Source organism: Mchenga conophoros, linkage group LG3 (assembly GCF_057382185.1).
Source record: "Mchenga conophoros isolate Kocher_MC1m ecotype Shallow Benthic linkage group LG3, M_conophoros_male_GT1.1, whole genome shotgun sequence".
In the NCBI taxonomy this organism is placed as follows: Eukaryota; Metazoa; Chordata; class Actinopteri; order Cichliformes; family Cichlidae; genus Mchenga; species Mchenga conophoros.
In genome coordinates, this window is record NC_140528.1 from 22,542,755 (window position 1) to 22,562,540 (window position 19,786).

Below are 19,786 nucleotides of genomic sequence, written 5' to 3' on the forward strand. Positions count from 1 at the left end.
TTTAGTCTGCGTGGACAATATATGAGTAAATCATTACCAAGCCAGATTATATTTGGAATATTTCAAACAGAGGACATTACAGTGAAATCTGCTTTCAATGTGACATTTACTTTGATCCTTTAAGACACAGTTTATACATCAGACAAGCTGTTTGCAGAGCGATTAAATGTTTGATATTGTTGTTAAAGTTGTACAGATGAGCGTTAATCACCAACAGCTTCATTCATGTGGATGAACTGGACGGTTCCAGGGAAACTATCAGGATCACCTGCCTCCAGTGGTCACTGTGAGTAACTACAACTCTGCACATACAATAATTAAGATGAAGAAATGTTTTTATTGTAGAAAGATGAACCAAATGTAGTTTGACTCTCTGACAAACGACGGCAAGATAAAAGTAGTTTGTTAAAAAAGACACAAAAATGGTAACAATGCAAACAAATACAAACAACAGCATATCCTGATATGAGGCTCACAGATCAGGATCAGTACAATACGTAGCAACCGACATTGATGTTGCCATGGTGACCGCTGCTATATATAGTGTTTCTGTTACCTCACTTGTCTTAAACATCAACGCTGGCTGTTTTTCATTTTACTAATGAGTCCACTCTCTTCCCTCACTTTCGTCTCTTCCTCGTGTTTGAGCTCCTCTCAGAGAGGATTTAAGAAAGAGCTTTGATGATGGCTGTAGCTCAGGAGACAGAGCAAGGCATCTAATGATCAGAAGGTTGGTGGTTCAATCCCTGACTGCTCCAGCTGGCACGCAAAGTGTCCTTGAGCAAGACACTAACCCTCTCCGATGCATCCATCAGAGTATGAACGTGTTAAACAAGAATCAGTCCATTCACCATGGAAATATCAAAGTAGAAAGTGATGGCAGTTATGATTGGCTGCACAGCTGGATCACATGACCAGGTGAGTGGTACAAATAACAGGAAGCTTCTCTTGTGGCTTTAATAATCATTTGAATTGATAACTTGTGATTTACAGACTGTTCTTTATCTTTTCATTGTCGTCTGAAACACAGAAAAATATCAATGTTGGAAAATATGACATTTATATCTAGTTTCTAAAGGATGGTTTAATTCTCCAAAGGCCACCACAGACATGACGAAGTTATTTCATCATTATAATGCACAAAAACAAAAAGCAGGATGAGCCCTGCTGCTCACCAAACTTGTGTTGAATAATAATTTGTGAATCATTTAGTTTAAAACATCAACTGACTGAATCCATGAATCTCATCATGTGTTTCTGAGTGAAAGACACAGACATGAACAGACTGAACTGTTTCTCTAACAGGTAAGACTAACTACAAAGAGTCAATTCATACCTAAGTGTGCCAAAAAAGTCTGAAATACCCTTCATGAAACCAGTCGATGGATCCCAGAACCCAAATCCAGGATAAAGAGGTTCAGTGAATGTGGTGTGGAGGTGGATCAGAGAGTCAGAGGAGACTCTGTAGAAGGACAGAGTGCCAGCAGGACAGTCCACACACACTGCTACTCTGTTAGAGACGGAGGAGGAGGAGGAGGAGGAGGAGATGGGTGTTTCTCTGTTATTGTGCCACACAGAGGAATAATGATCAGAGCAGCAAAGACTCCAGGACTGATCATTTCCACCAAACACACACTCATCACTCCTTCCTTTCCTTTTGATTCCTCTGTAACTCACTGATATCCGAGCCCTCCTCGTCCACTCAACCTCCCAGTAACAGCGACCAGTCAGACCATCTCTACACAGCAGCTGTTCACAAACATCAAATCTGTCTGGATGATCAGGATGTGACTGAAGCTCCTCCACATGTGTCACCTTCCTCTTGTAGTCAGACAGCTGGAGCTTTGTGTTCACTGTGTTTGTGTCGATTGTGAGTTGACAGGAATCTAAGTTCAAAATACTTATTAAATATATACATCATTGATTTAATGCCAAATAATTTCATTTCCAACATTTACAATAAATTAATTGAAAATTTAATGATTTTTAAATAAATGTAATTAATCAATTAATAACACATTTAATTAATTATTTAAGAATCTATTTATTTAATTCATTTGGGCCCTTCTAGCCCTGCAGCTGTGCATGTGCTCACATATCCACTGGTATGTGTCCTACAGGTATTCTCACAGCAGTGCTGCTGAACATTAAATGACCAGCAGATGTCAGTTCTTCATAATAAGCAGTTAAACTTTGTGTGATCTGCCTTTGGGCGAAGCAACAAAGCCGGAAAAATTGGACACATTCACAGAGCTTTACCACACCATCACTAGACAACAATGGAATTATTTTAACTAAAAACAAATAATCAGAAAGTCTTCTGCCTGGTCTCGTACCTCTGTGTTTCTGTAACATGAATAATGAGCTGAAATTCTCCTCACGACACCACCGATCAGCTCGAAGGGCCCTCGAGTTTACCTGCATGCATCCTGTTCACCTGTCAGCTGTTTAACACCTGCTGCTTATTCAGGAAACATGCCCACATTACCTGGTGACAGTCACAATTTAATGCGGGCCGCTGTTTGTCAATATAAAATAATTTAGTTCCAATATTGTGCACATAATTTGCAAATGCACCATATTTTACAGACCATGAGGCTCACTGGATTATAAGGCGCATTAAGCGAAACAAAAATGTCGCATGAGTCAAACTTTACTCAGCTCATTCTTCTTGCTTCCTCCACTTCCGTACCATTGATTCATTCATGTTTAATTCTCTCACAGCTGCTTTATTCCCATGTTGGGAAGGGCGATGGACACTAAGATAACTACAGAATACTTTATAAGTGAACCTGATGCTTTAATCAGGATTTGGGCTATTTGCATTTAAATTAAATCAGTAATATAGTTCTGCCACTTATCTGCTCTAATGACTGGAAATCTGATATCCAGTCACCAGCACAGCTCACTCACTTACAGTCACTGACTTCACTGTTTTTGCTCCTGAGCAAATCAGTTTGTTTTAGATTAAAGTTGTTTCATAACTGCATCATTTTACTGAAGTTTAATGTGTCAGCGGAGCACATGTGGAACTGAACCATTCGCTTGTCTTAATTATCTGATGTTTATATGTGTTACACTTTTTTAATCTTTAATTTTAAATTGAAACTAACATTTAAAAACATTTGGTACAATGTGGAAAGAGGAAGAGTATTTCCAGCAGGAGCAGAAACGTCTGACTCAGCATGACGATGCTGTTGGTGGATACTGAAGAGCTCAGCCTGTCAAGACAGGATTAGGTTATCGTTTTCAAAAATGTTTATTCAATTATATTCTGAGGCCAGTTATCTGGTATAATCTTTGGAAGTCTATTAAAATAAAAATAAAATCAGATGTGTGGTCTTTTGGTTGTTTTTGTTTTGTTCAATAAGCAGCAATGCAGTAACTTAAGTTTAAAAGGCTTGTTAGAACCTATGAAACACATCATACAGACTTGTGGACATTAGAAGACGACTAATAATCATCATGAATAAGACTAAAGGCAGGAAGGTGTCCTTTATAACTAATAATATTAATAACTAATAATATTAATATCATAGTCTGTCTGCAGCTGAGACAATACAAACTCAAACTGTGGGGAGAAGATTATATCACTTCAGTTTAAATTGACCTTAAGTGCCACATTTTCACAGACTTCTTTATTTACAGCATTTTTTACGTGCTGTATAGATTATACAGTTAGGTCCATAAATATCTGGACAGAGAGAACTTAGTTTCTGATTTTGGTTCTGTACATACACTAAAATCAATTTTAAATGCAACAACTCAGATGTGTTTGAAGTGCAGACTTTCAGCTTTAATTCAGGGGGTTGAACAAAGAGATGCAGAAAAATGTGAGGAACTAAAGCATGTTCAACACAATCCCTTCATTTCAGGGGAAATGTGGAGGAAAAATTAGAAAAATTAAATAACTTAATTAAATTAATTAAATCATAAGATTGTCAGCTGATAACCAGCTTCATGCGACCGCTTATCCTGGTCCCAGTGTTAGGGTCAGTGAATCCAGTTAACAGAAAGATATCCTGGATATACTTGACTGACTTTTTAGACTCAAGATTAATAATCATTATAAAAATTATAGTCTAACATCCAGAAATCTGCACGATGTGTTTCATTATGTCTAACAAGCCTTGTACAGTTAAAGCTAACAGTTACTACATGCATCAGTACATTTCTATATTTTTATATCTATAAAATAAATCTGACACTTGCCAGACTTTATCAAAGGTGTGAGCGTCACAGCAGAGGCCTTTGTGTCAAAGTAGCTGAGGATCAAACAGAAAAACATGAAGGTTTTCCTGGCCTGGGATTTTATACAAATATTCTGCAGTACATCAAAAACAAAAGAAAACCATTAATGAACATATGAACATTACCTGATGCTGCTGACGTGAAGCAGAGCAAAGTTACAGAGGTTTGATTACAGACACAGCTGAGCGTTTTGCAATTTTGCATCATTTTAAAAAGTTTAAATTTGTTCAGTATTGAACGGCAGAAACGAGGCTTTGTTTTCAGAAGTAAGTAAAAGAAAAAAAAACAGCGGCCGACAGGCTGTAAGAACGGTAGACTTGTGCATAACAAGCAAGCGAATAATGCAGAAAACAGGAAACTGTTCTTGAAGTACAGAGAGAGAGAGAGAGAGAGAGAGAGAGAGAGAGCTGTGCATGAAGTGTGATTTTATCCTGGTGGCAGCAAAACAATCAGAGGGAATTCATGACGATGTTTATGTGAAGCGTAGTTTGGAGCTTCTTTTGCTGCTGGTTTACTCAATATTGTTTGGAGAGACATCAAACCTGTAGCTTCAGAATCAGCTCAAAAAGGGCGTAAACACAAAGCGCAGAGCCGCCGCAACATCAGAATCAGCGAGCTGTCGGCTTTCAGCTCGTGTCCGTGCAGTCAGGTGAGAAAGTCACATCTCACTGATTCTGATGTGTCGGCGGCTCCGCGCTTTGTGTTTACGTCTTTGTGCAGAATCCGTGTTCCTGCTCTCATTTACTGTTTTAGCTGTTTGGTGGTTGTTGAAACTTTGGGAGGTTTAACCTGAGATTCTGGCGTTTTGGCCAAAATAAATTTATATTAAAAAATCGATTCAGGGTTTTAATGAATCGATTTCACGTTATCCAAGCCAGAATCGATTTTAATCGATAAATCGATAATCAAAACCACCCCTGATGCATATACACGGGTCACACTGCTTATTGAAACCCCCCAAAGATCAGATCTTAATCAGACAGGTTTTTGTTTTCAAAGTTTAGACTTTGCTTCTATTGGACTTTTTATCAGTAACACGTGCTTACTTTTTGCAGGAACAGTTGAAACTAACATAAACAAATAACTCCAGAGCTGATAGTCAGCAGGGGGTTTACAAGTTGTGGCCGCGTTGTCGGCGGTATAAGCTCGACCACTTGCAAGGTGAGCTGGCAGACATCACTGAATTCATCAGAGATGATTAGGTTCATTTTGACAAAGTGAGCAGATATTTAACCTCCTAGGACCTGGCGTCCACATATGTGGACATCACAATTTGGGTTGTTTAGACCAAAATACTACATTTTGCTCTACAAGGGCCTGATATCCACTCACAAGGATGTTATACTGCCACTGTGCTATCAAAATTTTAGACAAATATCCTCATATGTGGCTCTCATTTTTCTCAGAAACAAAAAATGTGGTAATTCTTTGTTTTTACATTCATCAGGTCCCAATCAGCCCAAATATCAAAGAGAAATTAAAAATGAATGCCACGGAGGAGTTTGGGTCTTAGGAGGTTAAAGATTGTGCCACTACATTCTTGTCTAGAAGATATTAAAGTGTATTTGGTGACACACAAAAAAGGGTAAAGTTAAAGTATAGTTTGGGTCCACACATGTCCAAACCCTGGTGTGTAGGCCTACTTAGTTTTGAGGAATTGTCATGGGACCGGGGTCTGGGTGACCCAGGGCCTGTAAGAAGTTATGGACATGTGTGTTTTTGGTGCTGCTGTCTCCTGTTTCCATGTTTGTGTATCTAGGTGTGTGTGTGGGTGTGTCAGCCAGGAGCCTGCCCACACCTGCGGAGGAGAATTACTCACACCTGCAGCTGATCAAGCCTCGTCAGAGGAGCTACTTAGGAGTGTGGTGGAGCTCTCTCCGATGCTGGATCATTGCGTAACTTCACGTTAGTCTCTTGGCGAGTTAGTTAAGGTTAGTCTGCTGCATTGTGGCGTTGCTGACGGCTGCCTCTTTGTTATTCCCCAGGAGGAGTGTGGAGACGAGAGGGCAGCGAGCACGGGGTGCTCAGACACTGAGGAGCGGAGACAAAGAACACTAACACTGACAAGAGGACATGTCAGAGTCGGGAACGCACTGGGGATTTATTGTTGTTTGGATTATTTAGCATCACTGTAAATAAACGCACTGACCTCATCAAAGAGTCCAGCATTGGGGTCGTCCTTCCCCTCATCATAGTCTGCCACGCAGGCCGTGACAGAAAAGCCCACTAAAAGAACGCCCACCAGACCAAAGCAATGGTTTTGACTTGATCAGCATTAACCCCGCCCCCTGACTTTGATGGGTGAAGCTGACAAATAAAATGTATTTATGAACAGCGATGCAGGGCCAGGAGTAGCAACGTGAATTAAATAAATACATCATTAAATAATTCATTAAATGTGTCAGTAAAATAATTAAAATCGAAAACAAACCAATAATTGATTAAATATGTAATTAACTAATTTGAATTGTATATAAACAAATAATGAAACATTTTAAATGAAATTAATGGATAATTCATTATTAATATATTTCTTTAATTGACTATGTACATTTTTAAATTAATTACTGAAATAATTAATTCATTAGTGATGTCTTTATTTAATACAACCATAAAATACCATAAAATTGCTAATTTACTCAAAATCTATTTAAAACATCAATATTAAAGGTTAACTTATGATAATAAATACATGCAACTATAACTGATGACATAAAAATGAGGATTTCTTAAGCTGAAGCCAAAGTGCTGACTCATTTTTCATGTTACTCTCAAATGTTTTCCCTAATAACAAGAACATAATTACACTTTAGCCACAAGAGGGCAGCAGCATTAATATAAGTCACGTGTATATAAAGGTACAGTGATTATATTACAGTGATTTTGACAAAAACAAAACAGTTGATGGCAGTGTGTTTTTCCATGACAGAATAATTACGCACACCCCACTTTGCAGTTATTTATTGTAAAAAATGTTTGGAATCATGTATGATTTCCGTTCCACTTTGTGTTGGTCTTTCACGTGGAATTCCAATAAAACTGATTCATGTTTGTGCTGTAATGTGACAAAATGTGGGAAAGTTCAAGGGGGCCGAATACTTTTGCAAGCCACTGTAAAGTTCACTATCAGTAACATCATAGCACCACCCAGCTGTATAGAAACTCCGTCATGCTAGCTAGTACACAGTATGAGTTATTGTAACTGACTGTAAAAAGTCAGCACAAGGAAAATAAACTCCACCTAAACTTGGTTTATATCTGACCCAGACAGACTGCAGGTCATAACTTCTTACCTGAAGTTCAGTTCACCTGACACTCGGACCGGCGGCCGCCTCGGGTCTCTGCTCCTCCTGCCTCCCCTTTCCCTCATCCACCTGCTGCCTCTGTGGAAGCTCCGCCATAGCCACCACCAAACAACTGACTTATTTTTACACATCGACCAGCATCCGGCCAATCCGCCATCTTTCATCGTTTATACCGTTACAAAAAAATAAAAAAACATGATCGGCCCATAAAAATGAAAAATCACCATCAGTATGCCCGATGGCCAGTCCAGCTATGGTCGTGCCATCAGTTAACCCTTCACGTGGCAGCTGTGACACGCGTGCCCAGGGTTGCCGACCCCTGCTCTAAAGCATCTGATTTGGATTCCTGAGATCAAATATATTTTCCTTTGGCTTTGTTTTCTTCCCATTTGTGGCTTTAATGTAGTGTTACATCCTGTTTGTTTGCTTCCCTCTGTATACATGTCCAGATTCACTGTTATGTTTCTATTCTTACATTGCTGTGTGATCACTGTTCCCTCTGCTGACTGATGTGACCTTTTGTATCTCACACTGATACTTGTCATATTTGTATCTGCGCCTAAAAGATAAAAAGTTTTCCATGCTAAAACACAGCTCCACCTCCTGCAGTTCTCCCTCTGAACCACTAGATGTCTCTGTTATCTAAATGAAGACGTGCAGCACAGCAACCACAGCAGCGCTCAGATCACACGTGTCCTGTTATTATGTATAAAAGCATGAAACAGGTGAGACAGGTGGGATCAATATTAATGTTGTGGAAATATATGAAAAAGCAACAGAAGAGTGAAAACATTTCGTGTTTCTAGAAAGATCTTTCAGCTCACAGCTGCTCACAGACTGTATTTACAAGTGACAAACTGCAACTCTACAGTACATCTACAGTATATATCAAATATATTCTGTATTCAAATCTATTGAGTGATGTTTGAAAGTCTTTCCAGGTGAGTTTGATCCAGGAGGGTCTGAAGCCAGAGTCAGACAGAGACTGTGCAGAGACTGTAGAAGGACAGAGCAGCAGCAGAGCAGTCCAGATACACTGATGATCCTCTGTCAGATCCAGAGGGACACACAGGGATGATGCTGGACTCTACATTGTGTCTGACAGTGGAGCTGTTCTCAGAGCAGTTCACTCTGCAGCACTGACAGTCATCTGCACTTCTTCTCATTCCTCTGTCAGTCACTGCTGGATGAAGCTCTCCTCTCCACCTCCCAGTAACATGGCCCAGTCAGAGCATCTCTACACACAAGCTGCTGCTGCTTCAACCTCTCTGGATCATCAGGACACAGCTCCTCCTCTCTCAGCACACACACCGTCCTGTTTACCATCATCAGCTCCACCTGCAGAGAGAAGAAGGAAGAGCAGAGGAGATAAACGAGTGTTTCCAGAGACTCTTCATCAGCTGTCAGTCAGTGATGCAGCACATCCAGTATAAAGAGCAGCAGGGACTTCAGTGCTGGGACTGTACTAGGACTCATTGTTGCTTCACTTTTTCTAATCTTTGGATTTTTATTGAAGTTGATGAAAATGTTTTTCCCTCCTAGTTTGAGTTTGGACTTTCATTCATTAGAAGAACCTTGGTGTGTCCACTCTGAGCTCTGTAGGAACCCCAACAACAAGCCCAACAATCCAGATGGACGGTTCCAGCTGTTAACTGGAGGAATTCCATCCAAACATCTGCTCTCACTAAATTCTTCCTCACCTACAGACTGTGTTCTTCACTGCTTTAAACTTGGAAATGAATGCAGTCATTGGTCTGCGTGCTGCTTTGTTCAGAGAGCTGATTGGCTGTTGACAGCGTTTGATCAGAGCGTGTCAGCCGTTACCATGGTGACCATAAAGGTCAGAAACAGGAAGTGTTTGTGTCCAATCCTGAAGCCTGTCACCATTCTCCTCTCACAGCTTCACTGAGAAGCTGCAGCTTTACAGGAAACACTGGATCTTTGTTTCATACTGACTGTGTTTAGTACAATACTGCTGACAGCACCACCCACTCACTCCATCACTCTACTTACAGCAGAGTCTCCAGTCTGTAGTCTGGACTCTGCTGAAGATCAGACAGCTGCTTCACATCTGGATACTTCAGGTTGTTCCGGCTCAGGTCCAGCTCTCTCAGATGGGAGGGGTTGGACTTCAGTGCTGCTGCCAGATAATCACAGCTGATCTCTGACAAACCACAGCCCCTCAATCTGTATAAAGAATGAAAGATGTAAGTTTATTAGACAAAGTGCTTGAAATCATTCAGTGTTTCATCATCTGTTCAGAGCTGAAGAAGGTTCAGAATGTAGAAGTTTAGAAAATGGAAACTCCAAACAGCTGACAGAGTTCATACGCCTTTGTCAGGGTCAAATTCAAGCAAGACCATGTGAAAATTAAAACACATCATCCTAGGTGAACTTAAACACCTTTGTTCCCCTTTTGTTAAGACATAGAAAAGTACACCACACAAAAATACTGCAAAAGGAAACGGTCGCCTTATATACATAGTGTATAAACTCAAAATGCACATTTCACTTCAAATTAAGATTAAGGCTTTGAACAGATCACATAGTTCAGTTCAACATATAAGACTTTAAGAATGCACAAGCATCTACTTAAAATCTATTTAATTTATCATCCATGATATTATTTTGTACAATTCCAATGTATTTTGTTCATCTCCCTTAAATAAACAGGCAGTCTTAAAGTATGAAATATTCATATACAAAGACATATAAATGTGTGTACTGTCTCAGTGGCTGATAGTACCCCACAGGCCTCAGTGTGAGCTTGAAGACATTTATAATGTTTAAGTAGTTTAATGTGCAGGTGCTGACGATAAACACATTTTGAATGAAAGCCGGGGAACTTTGGTAGCACAGAAACAAGTGGCTATTCTTTGTGACTATATGGATCACTCACAATACCATTATTTCACACAAAGGCACCAAATTAATACTCAAAAAAGCTGCAGCAATACACACAAATATAAACAGTACTTGGTGACAACTTTGCTTTTAGCCTTTAACCCTTCTTGACTACTTTTGATGTGGCCTCTATATTTTACCTTTAAAAACAGTTTATCTTGCCAATCTGTTATTTTCTCATTTTGACCAACTGTATCAGCACAATTTATCTAAATTCAGACAAAATTTAAAATACAAGTAGAAAGTGATATTTTGACTGTAAAAACCACACACATGTTTAACGAATCATCTTCATAACTTGAAATGCAAATAGAGATTGTACACTTTTAAAAATACGCACACGTTTTGCAAACAACAAAGTTATATGGTACTATTTACCAAAAAATGCAGCCAAGGCTCAGACGTTTTTCATATAATCATTTCAAACTATTTACAGAACAATCAGGTGTCAAACAATAGTTTGTGTCACTCTAACACATATGAGAACAGCACAGGGATAAACCTGCAGGTCTGACAGCAGGTGTGTCACTCAGCGTTTACACTGCAATCTGCCTTTGTTGGCTTTAAGGCAGCAACTGTGACAATCACTAGTAGAACTGACACACAAAACAAAACAACAGCTACACACTAAATACACAAGACAACAAACTAACTTGAGACCAAACACGGTAAACGTCACAAATCTCTCACGTATCAAAACTCTCTCTCTCTTTCGCTCACTCGCTCTCTCTTGCCGGTCACTCCTAAAACTTCCCCCTTTTGCTAAACAACCAAATGTCATGTTTCCATATCATTTTTGATTGGTCGACATGGTACATTTTCCCACCTATAGGGCTTTGGAGCGTGATGTCACGGGAGATGGGCCATGCCCCCTTCCGCCATGACAGTAGGCCAGCCAAAGGATACCATTTCAGCTATGGATCGTACGTGTTGTGTTGTCGGTTGCAACGTTAGATCACACGATCGTGAAGGCAAGAAGCTGGATAACGGGCTCTCTTTTCATCGTTTTCCATCCTGGAGGCAACGTGAGGGATCCCATGTATCCGATATTACTAAACAAAGACGTCAGGCTTGGATTGCAGCGGTGAGACGAGCGGATATCGAGTTCTCTGCAATCCCCAGCTTTTTGTTGGTTTGCTCACGGCATTTTCTTTCCGGTGAGTTCTAAATTAATTCATATCACTCTTGAAAGGCTTTTAGTGTTATTTTCAATGTGCTGAGGTCATAGATAATGAGATAAAACATGCTAATGTGTGATGCTGCAGAACCACATCATGTCGACTGAGTAGCTTATGATTTGGCATTATTGCAGGCAAACCAGCATATGAAATGGATGTAACAAATCCAGACTGGGCACCAACACTGCACATGGGGCATGACGACATACCTGTATCAGACTCGGACCGGCACACAAGGCGTACGCAACGGAAGCGAAAAAGAGCACCCATCGGAGGTAAACAACCCCCCCCCCCTCTAAAAACATACTAAATTGCTATCACTGTACACTAATCCGCACATAACTTCCAGATGAATCACACACCTGTCATTGGAATATTGGTGTACATTTACCTTATGTCTAATTTTATCTTACAGGCTTTCGTTATGCAGCTGCAGAGTCTGAAGGTGTGCCCCGTGCAGAAGTGATTGATGAAGATCTGACAGAAGACCAACAGCAAAATCACAATGTCATGGAGGCAGTGGACAGCAGTTGTGTTGGACAAGTGGAGGTTGAGGTACCAGCTGCAAATGTGGATATACTGAAGAAATGTAAACCTTTTAAAATGATGACAGATTACAAACTCTCAGCTGTGTCTGTAATCAAACCTCTGTAACTTTGCTTCACTTCAGCAGCATCAGCTCATGTTCACATGTTGATTCATGGTTTGCTTCAGTTTTTGATGGACTGCAGAATATTTTGAAGGTTATCTGCTATAAAAAGCCAGAACAGGAAAATCTGCTTCATGTGTTTCTGTTTGATCCTCAGTGACTTTGACACAAAGGCCTCTGCTGTGATGATCACACCTCTGATCAAGTCTCACAGTGTCAGCTTTGTTTTTATACATATGGATATGTGCTGATAAATGATCAGAATTATAATATTTCCCACTGTCTGCTGTGTGCCGTGACCTTTGACCTGCTAAAGACAGTCAGCTGTGGATTATTCATTGTTGTGTCTGATACTTAGAACTGTGAGGAAGAACACTACACAGTTAATCAGGGTCCCCTCTCTCTGAATCAGGAAAGGTGGGCAGGCCGCGTGTGGGCCGCGGGCCATACGTTGAGTCTCACTGTTTGAAATGTGAACATTGTTCTGCTGCAGTCAATGGACTAAACCAGAGAAGAAGAAAACAGACTTTACCATGAAGATCCTCAGTGTGGATCAGTATAATATCAGCCTGATGTCTGCAGTTTAGTGTCAGCACAACTTTCACATCATATTCATCTCAGCACAACTAAAACATGCTGACTGACCCCAGAGTTTCAAGTCCACATCCTGGACTCTCCAGGAAACCACACAGATGCTTCACTCCTGAATCCTGCAGCTTGTTCTTGATCAAAGACCAGGAGTCATTACTCAGATCCAGCTCTCTCAGATGGGAGGGGTTGGACTTCAGTGCTGCTGCCAGATAATCACAGCTGATCTCTGACAAACCACAGTCCATCAATCTGTATAAAGAATGAAAGATGTAAGTTTATTAGACAAAGTGTGAGCTTGAAATCATTCAGTGTTTCATCATCTGTTCAGAGCTGAAGAAGGTTCAGAATGTAGAAGTTTAGAAAATGGAAACTCCAAACAGCTGACAGAGTTCATACGCCTTTGTCAGGGTCAAATTCAAGCAAGACCATGTGAAAATTAAAACACATCATCCTAGGTGAACTTAAACACCTTTGTTCCCCTTTTGTTAAGACATAGAAAAGTACACCACACAAAAATACTGCAAAAGGAAACGGTCGCCTTATATACATAGTGTATAAACTCAAAATGCACATTTCACTTCAAATTAAGATTAAGGCTTTGAACAGATCACATAGTTCAGTTCAACATATAAGACTTTAAGAATGCACAAGCATCTACTTAAAATCTATTTAATTTATCATCCATGATATTATTTTGTACAATTCCAATGTATTTTGTTCATCTCCCTTAAATAAACAGGCAGTCTTAAAGTATGAAATATTCATATACAAACACATATAAATGTGTGTACTGTCTCAGTGGCTGATAGTACCCCACAGGCCTCAGTGTGAGCTTGAAGACATTTATAATGTTTAAGTAGTTTAATGTGCAGGTGCTGACGATAAACACATTTTGAATGAAAGCCGGGGAACTTTGGTAGCACAGAAACAAGTGGCTATTCTTTGTGACTATATGGATCACTCACAATACCATTATTTCACACAAAGGCACCAAATTAATACTCAAAAAAGCTGCAGCAATACACACAAATATAAACAGTACTTGGTGACAACTTTGCTTTTAGCCTTTAACCCTTCTTGACTACTTTTGATGTGGCCTCTATATTTTACCTTTAAAAACAGTTTATCTTGCCAATCTGTTATTTTCTCATTTTGACCAACTGTATCAGCACAATTTATCTAAATTCAGACAAAATTTAAAATACAAGTAGAAAGTGATATTTTGACTGTAAAAACCACACACATGTTTAACGAATCATCTTCATAACTTGAAATGCAAATAGAGATTGTACATTTTTAAAAATACGCACACGTTTTGCAAACAACAAAGTTATATGGTACTATTTACCAAAAAATGCAGCCAAGCCTCAGACGTTTTTCATATAATCATTTCAAACTATTTACAGAACAATCAGGTGTCAAACAATAGTTTGTGTCACTCTAACACATATGAGAACAGCACAGGGATAAACCTGCAGGTCTGACAGCAGGTGTGTCACTCAGCGTTTACACTGCAATCTGCCTTTGTTGGCTTTAAGGCAGCAACTGTGACGATCACTAGTAGAACTGACACACAAAACAAAACAACAGCTACACACTAAATACACAAGACAACAAACTAACTTGAGACCAAACACGGTAAACGTCACAAATCTCTCACGTATCAAAACTCTCTCTCTCTTTCGCTCACTCGCTCTCTCTTGCCGGTCACTCCTAAAACTTCCCCCTTTTGCTAAACAACCAAATGTCATGTTTCCATATCATTTTTGATTGGTCGACATGGTACATTTTCCCACCTATAGGGCTTTGGAGCGTGATGTCACGGGAGATGGGCCACGCCCCCTTCCGCCATGACAGTAGGCCAGCCAAAGGATACCATTTCAGCTATGGATCGTACGTGTTGTGTTGTCGGTTGCAACGTTAGATCACACGATCGTGAAGGCAAGAAGCTGGATAACGGGCTCTCTTTTCATCGTTTTCCATCCTGGAGGCAACGTGAGGGATCCCATGTATCCGATATTACTAAACAAAGACGTCAGGCTTGGATTGCAGCGGTGAGACGAGCGGATATCGAGTTCTCTGCAATCCCCAGCTTTTTGTTGGTTTGCTCACGGCATTTTCTTTCCGGTGAGTTCTAAATTAATTCATATCACTCTTGAAAGGCTTTTAGTGTTATTTTCAACATGCTGAGGTCATAGATAATGAGATAAAACATGCTAATGTGTGATGCTGCAGAACCACATCATGTCGACTGAGTAGCTTATGATTTGGCATTATTGCAGGCAAACCAGCATATGAAATGGATGTAACAAATCCAGACTGGGCACCAACACTGCACATGGGGCATGACGACATACCTGTATCAGACTCGGACCGGCACGCAAGGCGTACGCAACGGAAGCGAAAAAGAGCACCCATCGGAGGTAAACAACCCCCCCCCCTCTAAAAACATACTAAATTGCTATCACTGTACACTAATCCGCACATAACTTCCAGATGAATCACACACCTGTCATTGGAATATTGGTGTACATTTACCTTATGTCTAATTTTATCTTACAGGCTTTCGTTATGCAGCTGCAGAGTCTGAAGGTGTGCCCCGTGCAGAAGTGATTGATGAAGATCTGACAGAAGACCAACAGCAAAATCACAATGTCATGGAGGCAGTGGACAGCAGTTGTGTTGGACAAGTGGAGGTTGAGGTAGCAGCTGCAAATGTGGATATACTGAAGAAATGTAAACCTTTTAAAATGATGACAGATTACAAACTCTCAGCTGTGTCTGTAATCAAACCTCTGTAACTTTGCTTCACTTCAGCAGCATCAGCTCATGTTCACATGTTGATTCATGGTTTGCTTCAGTTTTTGATGGACTGCAGAATATTTTGAAGGTTATCTGCTATAAAAAGCCAGAACAGGAAAATCTGCTTCATGTGTTTCTGTTTGATCCTCAGTGACTTTGACACAAAGGCCTCTGCTGTGATGATCACACCTCTGATCAAGTCTCACAGTGTCAGCTTTGTTTTTATACATATGGATATGTGCTGATAAATGATCAGAATTATAATATTTCCCACTGCCTGCTGTGTGCCGTGACCTTTGACCTGCTAAAGACAGTCAGCTGTGGATTATTCATTGTTGTGTCTGATACTTAGAACTGTGAGGAAGAACACTACACAGTTAATCAGGGTCCCCTCTCTCTGAATCAGGAAAGGTGGGCAGGCCGCGTGTGGGCCGCGGGCCATACGTTGAGTCTCACTGTTTGAAATGTGAACATTGTTCTGCTGCAGTCAATGGACTAAACCAGAGAAGAAGAAAACAGACTTTACCATGAAGATCCTCAGTGTGGATCAGTATAATATCAGCCTGATGTCTGCAGTTTAGTGTCAGCACAACTTTCACATCATATTCATCTCAGCACAACTAAAACATGCTGACTGACCTCAGAGTTTCAAGTCCACATCCTGGACTCTCCAGGAAACCACACAGATGCTTCACTCCTGAATCCTGCAGCTTGTTGTTCCAGCTCAGGTCCAGCTGTCTCAGATGGGAGGGGTTGGACTTCAGTGCTGCTGCCAGATAATCACAGCTGATCTCTGACAAACCACAGAGACTCAATCTGTATAAAGAATGAAAGATGTAAGTTTATTAGACAAAGTGTGAGCTTGAAATCATTCAGTGTTTCATCATCTGTTCAGAGCTGAAGAAGGTTCAGAATGTAGAAGTTTAGAAAATGGAAACTCCAAACAGCTGAAGCCAACAGGAAGCAGCTTCAAACAAACACAACAAGAGAAAAAACTCTGAATGTTTCACATTAAAGTCGTACATTTATCATAAAAACAGGACAAAGACTTGAAAAAGTCGTGTTTTTCCTTCCAGGAACCACAAGGCTTCACTTTTAAAGGTGAAGTGTGAAAGAAATGGACATATTTGAAGTCCAACACCTTTTTCCAGTCACATTATTAAAGCAGACAAACTACAAGCTCATTTTCATTCCAACAAGTCATCTTCTGACCTGGACTAACAACACTGGTCTCTATGTGCAGCTGGCTGTGAGACCAGTGCTCAGGGAGCGTCTACAAAGTGCAACACTGAAAGAACATCACACACTAGCTGTGTCCCAAAACGTCGGCTGCATCCTTCGGAGGACCCGGTATTCGCGGTCTACGTGGGCCGGGTCCTTCAAAGACCGAAAAGGCTGGAAGTGCGAGGCTGTGAAATGGGACGGTCTAGCCTTCAGATTTGCGTCACCGCTGTGTCGGTGGAGTTTAATAAACTCGGCCGTCTGCTCCTTGCTATCTAAAATATAACAGGACACTGGCGTAAATTCTCGACCGTCTCACACTTCTGTTTAATCAGTTTCCTGTTTAACGTTTATTCAGCTGTGTGAAAATCCTGGAGGAACTTTGATCTCAGCCAAACCGATTTACTCCGGAACAAATAAAACACAGAAAAAAGGCAAACAATTACATTTTTAAGTTCTCCGAGTGACTTATATATCGTGTTTCACCTGAGTAGCGAAAGAGCGGGGTCTGAAAACGATGAAGCAGGGTGTCCGCTGCTCTCGCTGGCTGGAGTGACCATTGAACCCCCCGGCTTGCTAGCGAGCGGGTGGGTAACAGACGTCTCCGAAAACGTCGGCACACTTTTGCAAATATGTGATGTCTTGATAAACCAAGCAGATATTTGAAGTTTACACAGCTACTTTCTCACCTGAAAATATGTTAAAAGTTTATTTTGTGACCCAGAAAGATTAATAAGAGTAATTTGAAAACTTAGTAGCAGCCGCCATTGTTGGCAGCTGAAATTTGGCTGGGCCGCGCTATGAATTCTGGGATATGGTGGGCCACGAAGGACACACCCGACGAATCCTTCAAATTCGGGGAAATGAAGGACGCATTTGTCGGGCACATTTGAAGGAGTCGACAAATACGGACAGCCTTCATCGCCTGGCTGTGATGTAATCGGCCTTCAAATGCAGCCTCTGGAGGATGCAGCCGACGTTTTGGGACACAGCTACTAATTTGCTTCCATCATCCAACCTGAAGAGGAAACAGGGACGGCTCCCCTTCAAAGTAAAAGCTGCTCCTTTTGGACACAGTATCAAAGAAAGTCTACAGTATAACATAGAAAAGACAGAACAAAGTTTTGTTTGTTTTTAAATTGTGCAGAAATGAAACTACACTAAGCTCAATTATGTGACAGACATTTCATCCCATGTCAGTTTGGCCTCATCCTGGGCCGGATTATCCAGCACACACTCTGACCACAGGCCCAGGGGCCACGCACAGCTGGGCTCCATCCAAGAGACAGCAAACAAACCAACACAATAATAAAAAGCACCATGTGATCTTCTTACATCTTCAAGACAAACATAGTAAAAACATGAGCATATTTGTTTCCTGATAAAATGATGTGACAGGTAGAACAGAGTAAAGTGGTGGTGTTACAGCCTTTCTCCCCTCTGCTGCCGAGGCTGTTAGTCTCTCCCAAACTCAGCTACAGGACTTCCAAATGAATGAAAGCAGCAGAAGTGGCTTTACAAATGAAAGAGGAAGAGGAGAAGAAGAGGAGAGGGAGGCCACCCTGACCATCACTCCAGCTGAAAACATCACACTTCCATTAAAGTTGGTGAGAAAATGTTGAGCAGGATGAGCTGCTGGCTAATCTGGAGGCTGTAGCAGCAGCTCACAGTCACAGTGGGTTTCCACTCATGAAAAAGCTCTGGCTGCTTCATTTCTCATCTCATATCAGAGACTTTAATGCTTCACTGAAGCTGTACTGTGATGCTTCCATATTCCAGTGAGGCCTCCATAATGATTTCAGCTGTTCTGTACACACACTGTGTGCCCTGTATGGCTCAAAGTCTCTGCAGCCTGTTTTTATCTGCTATCATCAGATCTTCATCATCCTCATTCACATCCCTCACACACTCTACAGCCTCATCAGCACTGACTTCATCTTCACTGACTGATGGAGCACAACATGAACCTGTGGAGGCTGAAACACTGTCCTGTCAAACATCTCCCCGTCACCACTCCACTTCTGTCAGCCTTTAAATGAACCCTGCTCAAGTCTGTCACTTCTGTTTGGAGCCAAAAGAGGTTAAAGATTACGCCACTACATTCTTGTCTAGAAAATATTAAAGTGTATTTGGTGACACACAAAAAAGGGTAAAAGTATAGTTTGGGTCCACACATGTCCAAACCCTGGTGTGTAGGCCTACTTAGTATTGAGAAAAGCCCACTAAAAGAACGCCCACCAGACCAAAGCAATGGTGTTGACTTGATCAGCATTAACCCCGCCCCCTGACTTTGATGGGTGAAGCTGACAAATAAAATGTATTTATGAACAGCGATGCAGGGCCAGGAGTAGCAACGTGAATTAAATAAATACATCATTAAATAATTCATTAAATGTGTCAGTAAAATAATTAAAATAGAAAACAAACCAACAAAATATGTAATTAACTAATTTGAATTGTACATAAATACTTAATGAATTATTTTAAATGAAATTAACTGATAATTCATTGTGATTTTGTTTTGTGTTTTGATGAGCTAATAATCAGCTCTCTTTTTCTCATTGTTGTTCTAAGCCGCTTATCCAAAGGTAAGGCACTACCTGTTGAATTATTTCCAAAGTGTGCCAAATTGGACATTACAAATTAAAGTCTACTCACTGAAATTACTGGGGAATGTCTGCTTTGATTTTGATGAGAATCTCATGACAGTACTGAGGATTTAATGCAGTTGGACTGCTAAAAATGATTGAATGCGGTTGGACCGCTAAAGGATTTAATACGGTTGGACCGTGGAAAGCAGTTGGACTGCTGAGTGATTTTAGTATATTAGGGAATTTGGTTATTGTTTGGGGTGGAGCCCGTATTGGTTATAAGGTTGGACCTGC

General features: G+C 40.6%; 2 protein-coding genes across 2 annotated transcripts in view; both read right to left on the reverse strand.

Moving 5' to 3' along the window:
- Nucleotides 1-1,311: 1,311 nt before the first annotated feature.
- LOC146577710 (stonustoxin subunit alpha-like) lies at nucleotides 1,312-1,908 on the reverse strand (the record flags this gene model as incomplete). Its single annotated transcript, XM_085268428.1, has 1 exon — nucleotides 1,312-1,908. A coding segment is annotated over one exon (597 nt), but the record flags the coding sequence as incomplete, so codon positions are not given.
- Nucleotides 1,909-7,003: 5,095 nt separating this feature from the next.
- LOC146577711 (NACHT, LRR and PYD domains-containing protein 12-like) overlaps nucleotides 7,004-19,786 on the reverse strand; it is a 179,747-nt gene continuing 166,964 nt past the window's right edge. Inside the window, exons 9-12 of the mRNA XM_085267701.1 lie at nucleotides 16,320-16,496; nucleotides 12,933-13,127; nucleotides 9,570-9,743; nucleotides 7,004-8,894 (exon numbers count right to left, since the gene is read on the reverse strand). Coding sequence (XP_085123827.1) covers nucleotides 8,885-8,894; nucleotides 9,570-9,743; nucleotides 12,933-13,127; nucleotides 16,320-16,496 — 556 coding nt within the window. The 3' untranslated portion in view covers nucleotides 7,004-8,884. The remainder of the gene's footprint in view (nucleotides 8,895-9,569; nucleotides 9,744-12,932; nucleotides 13,128-16,319; nucleotides 16,497-19,786) is intronic.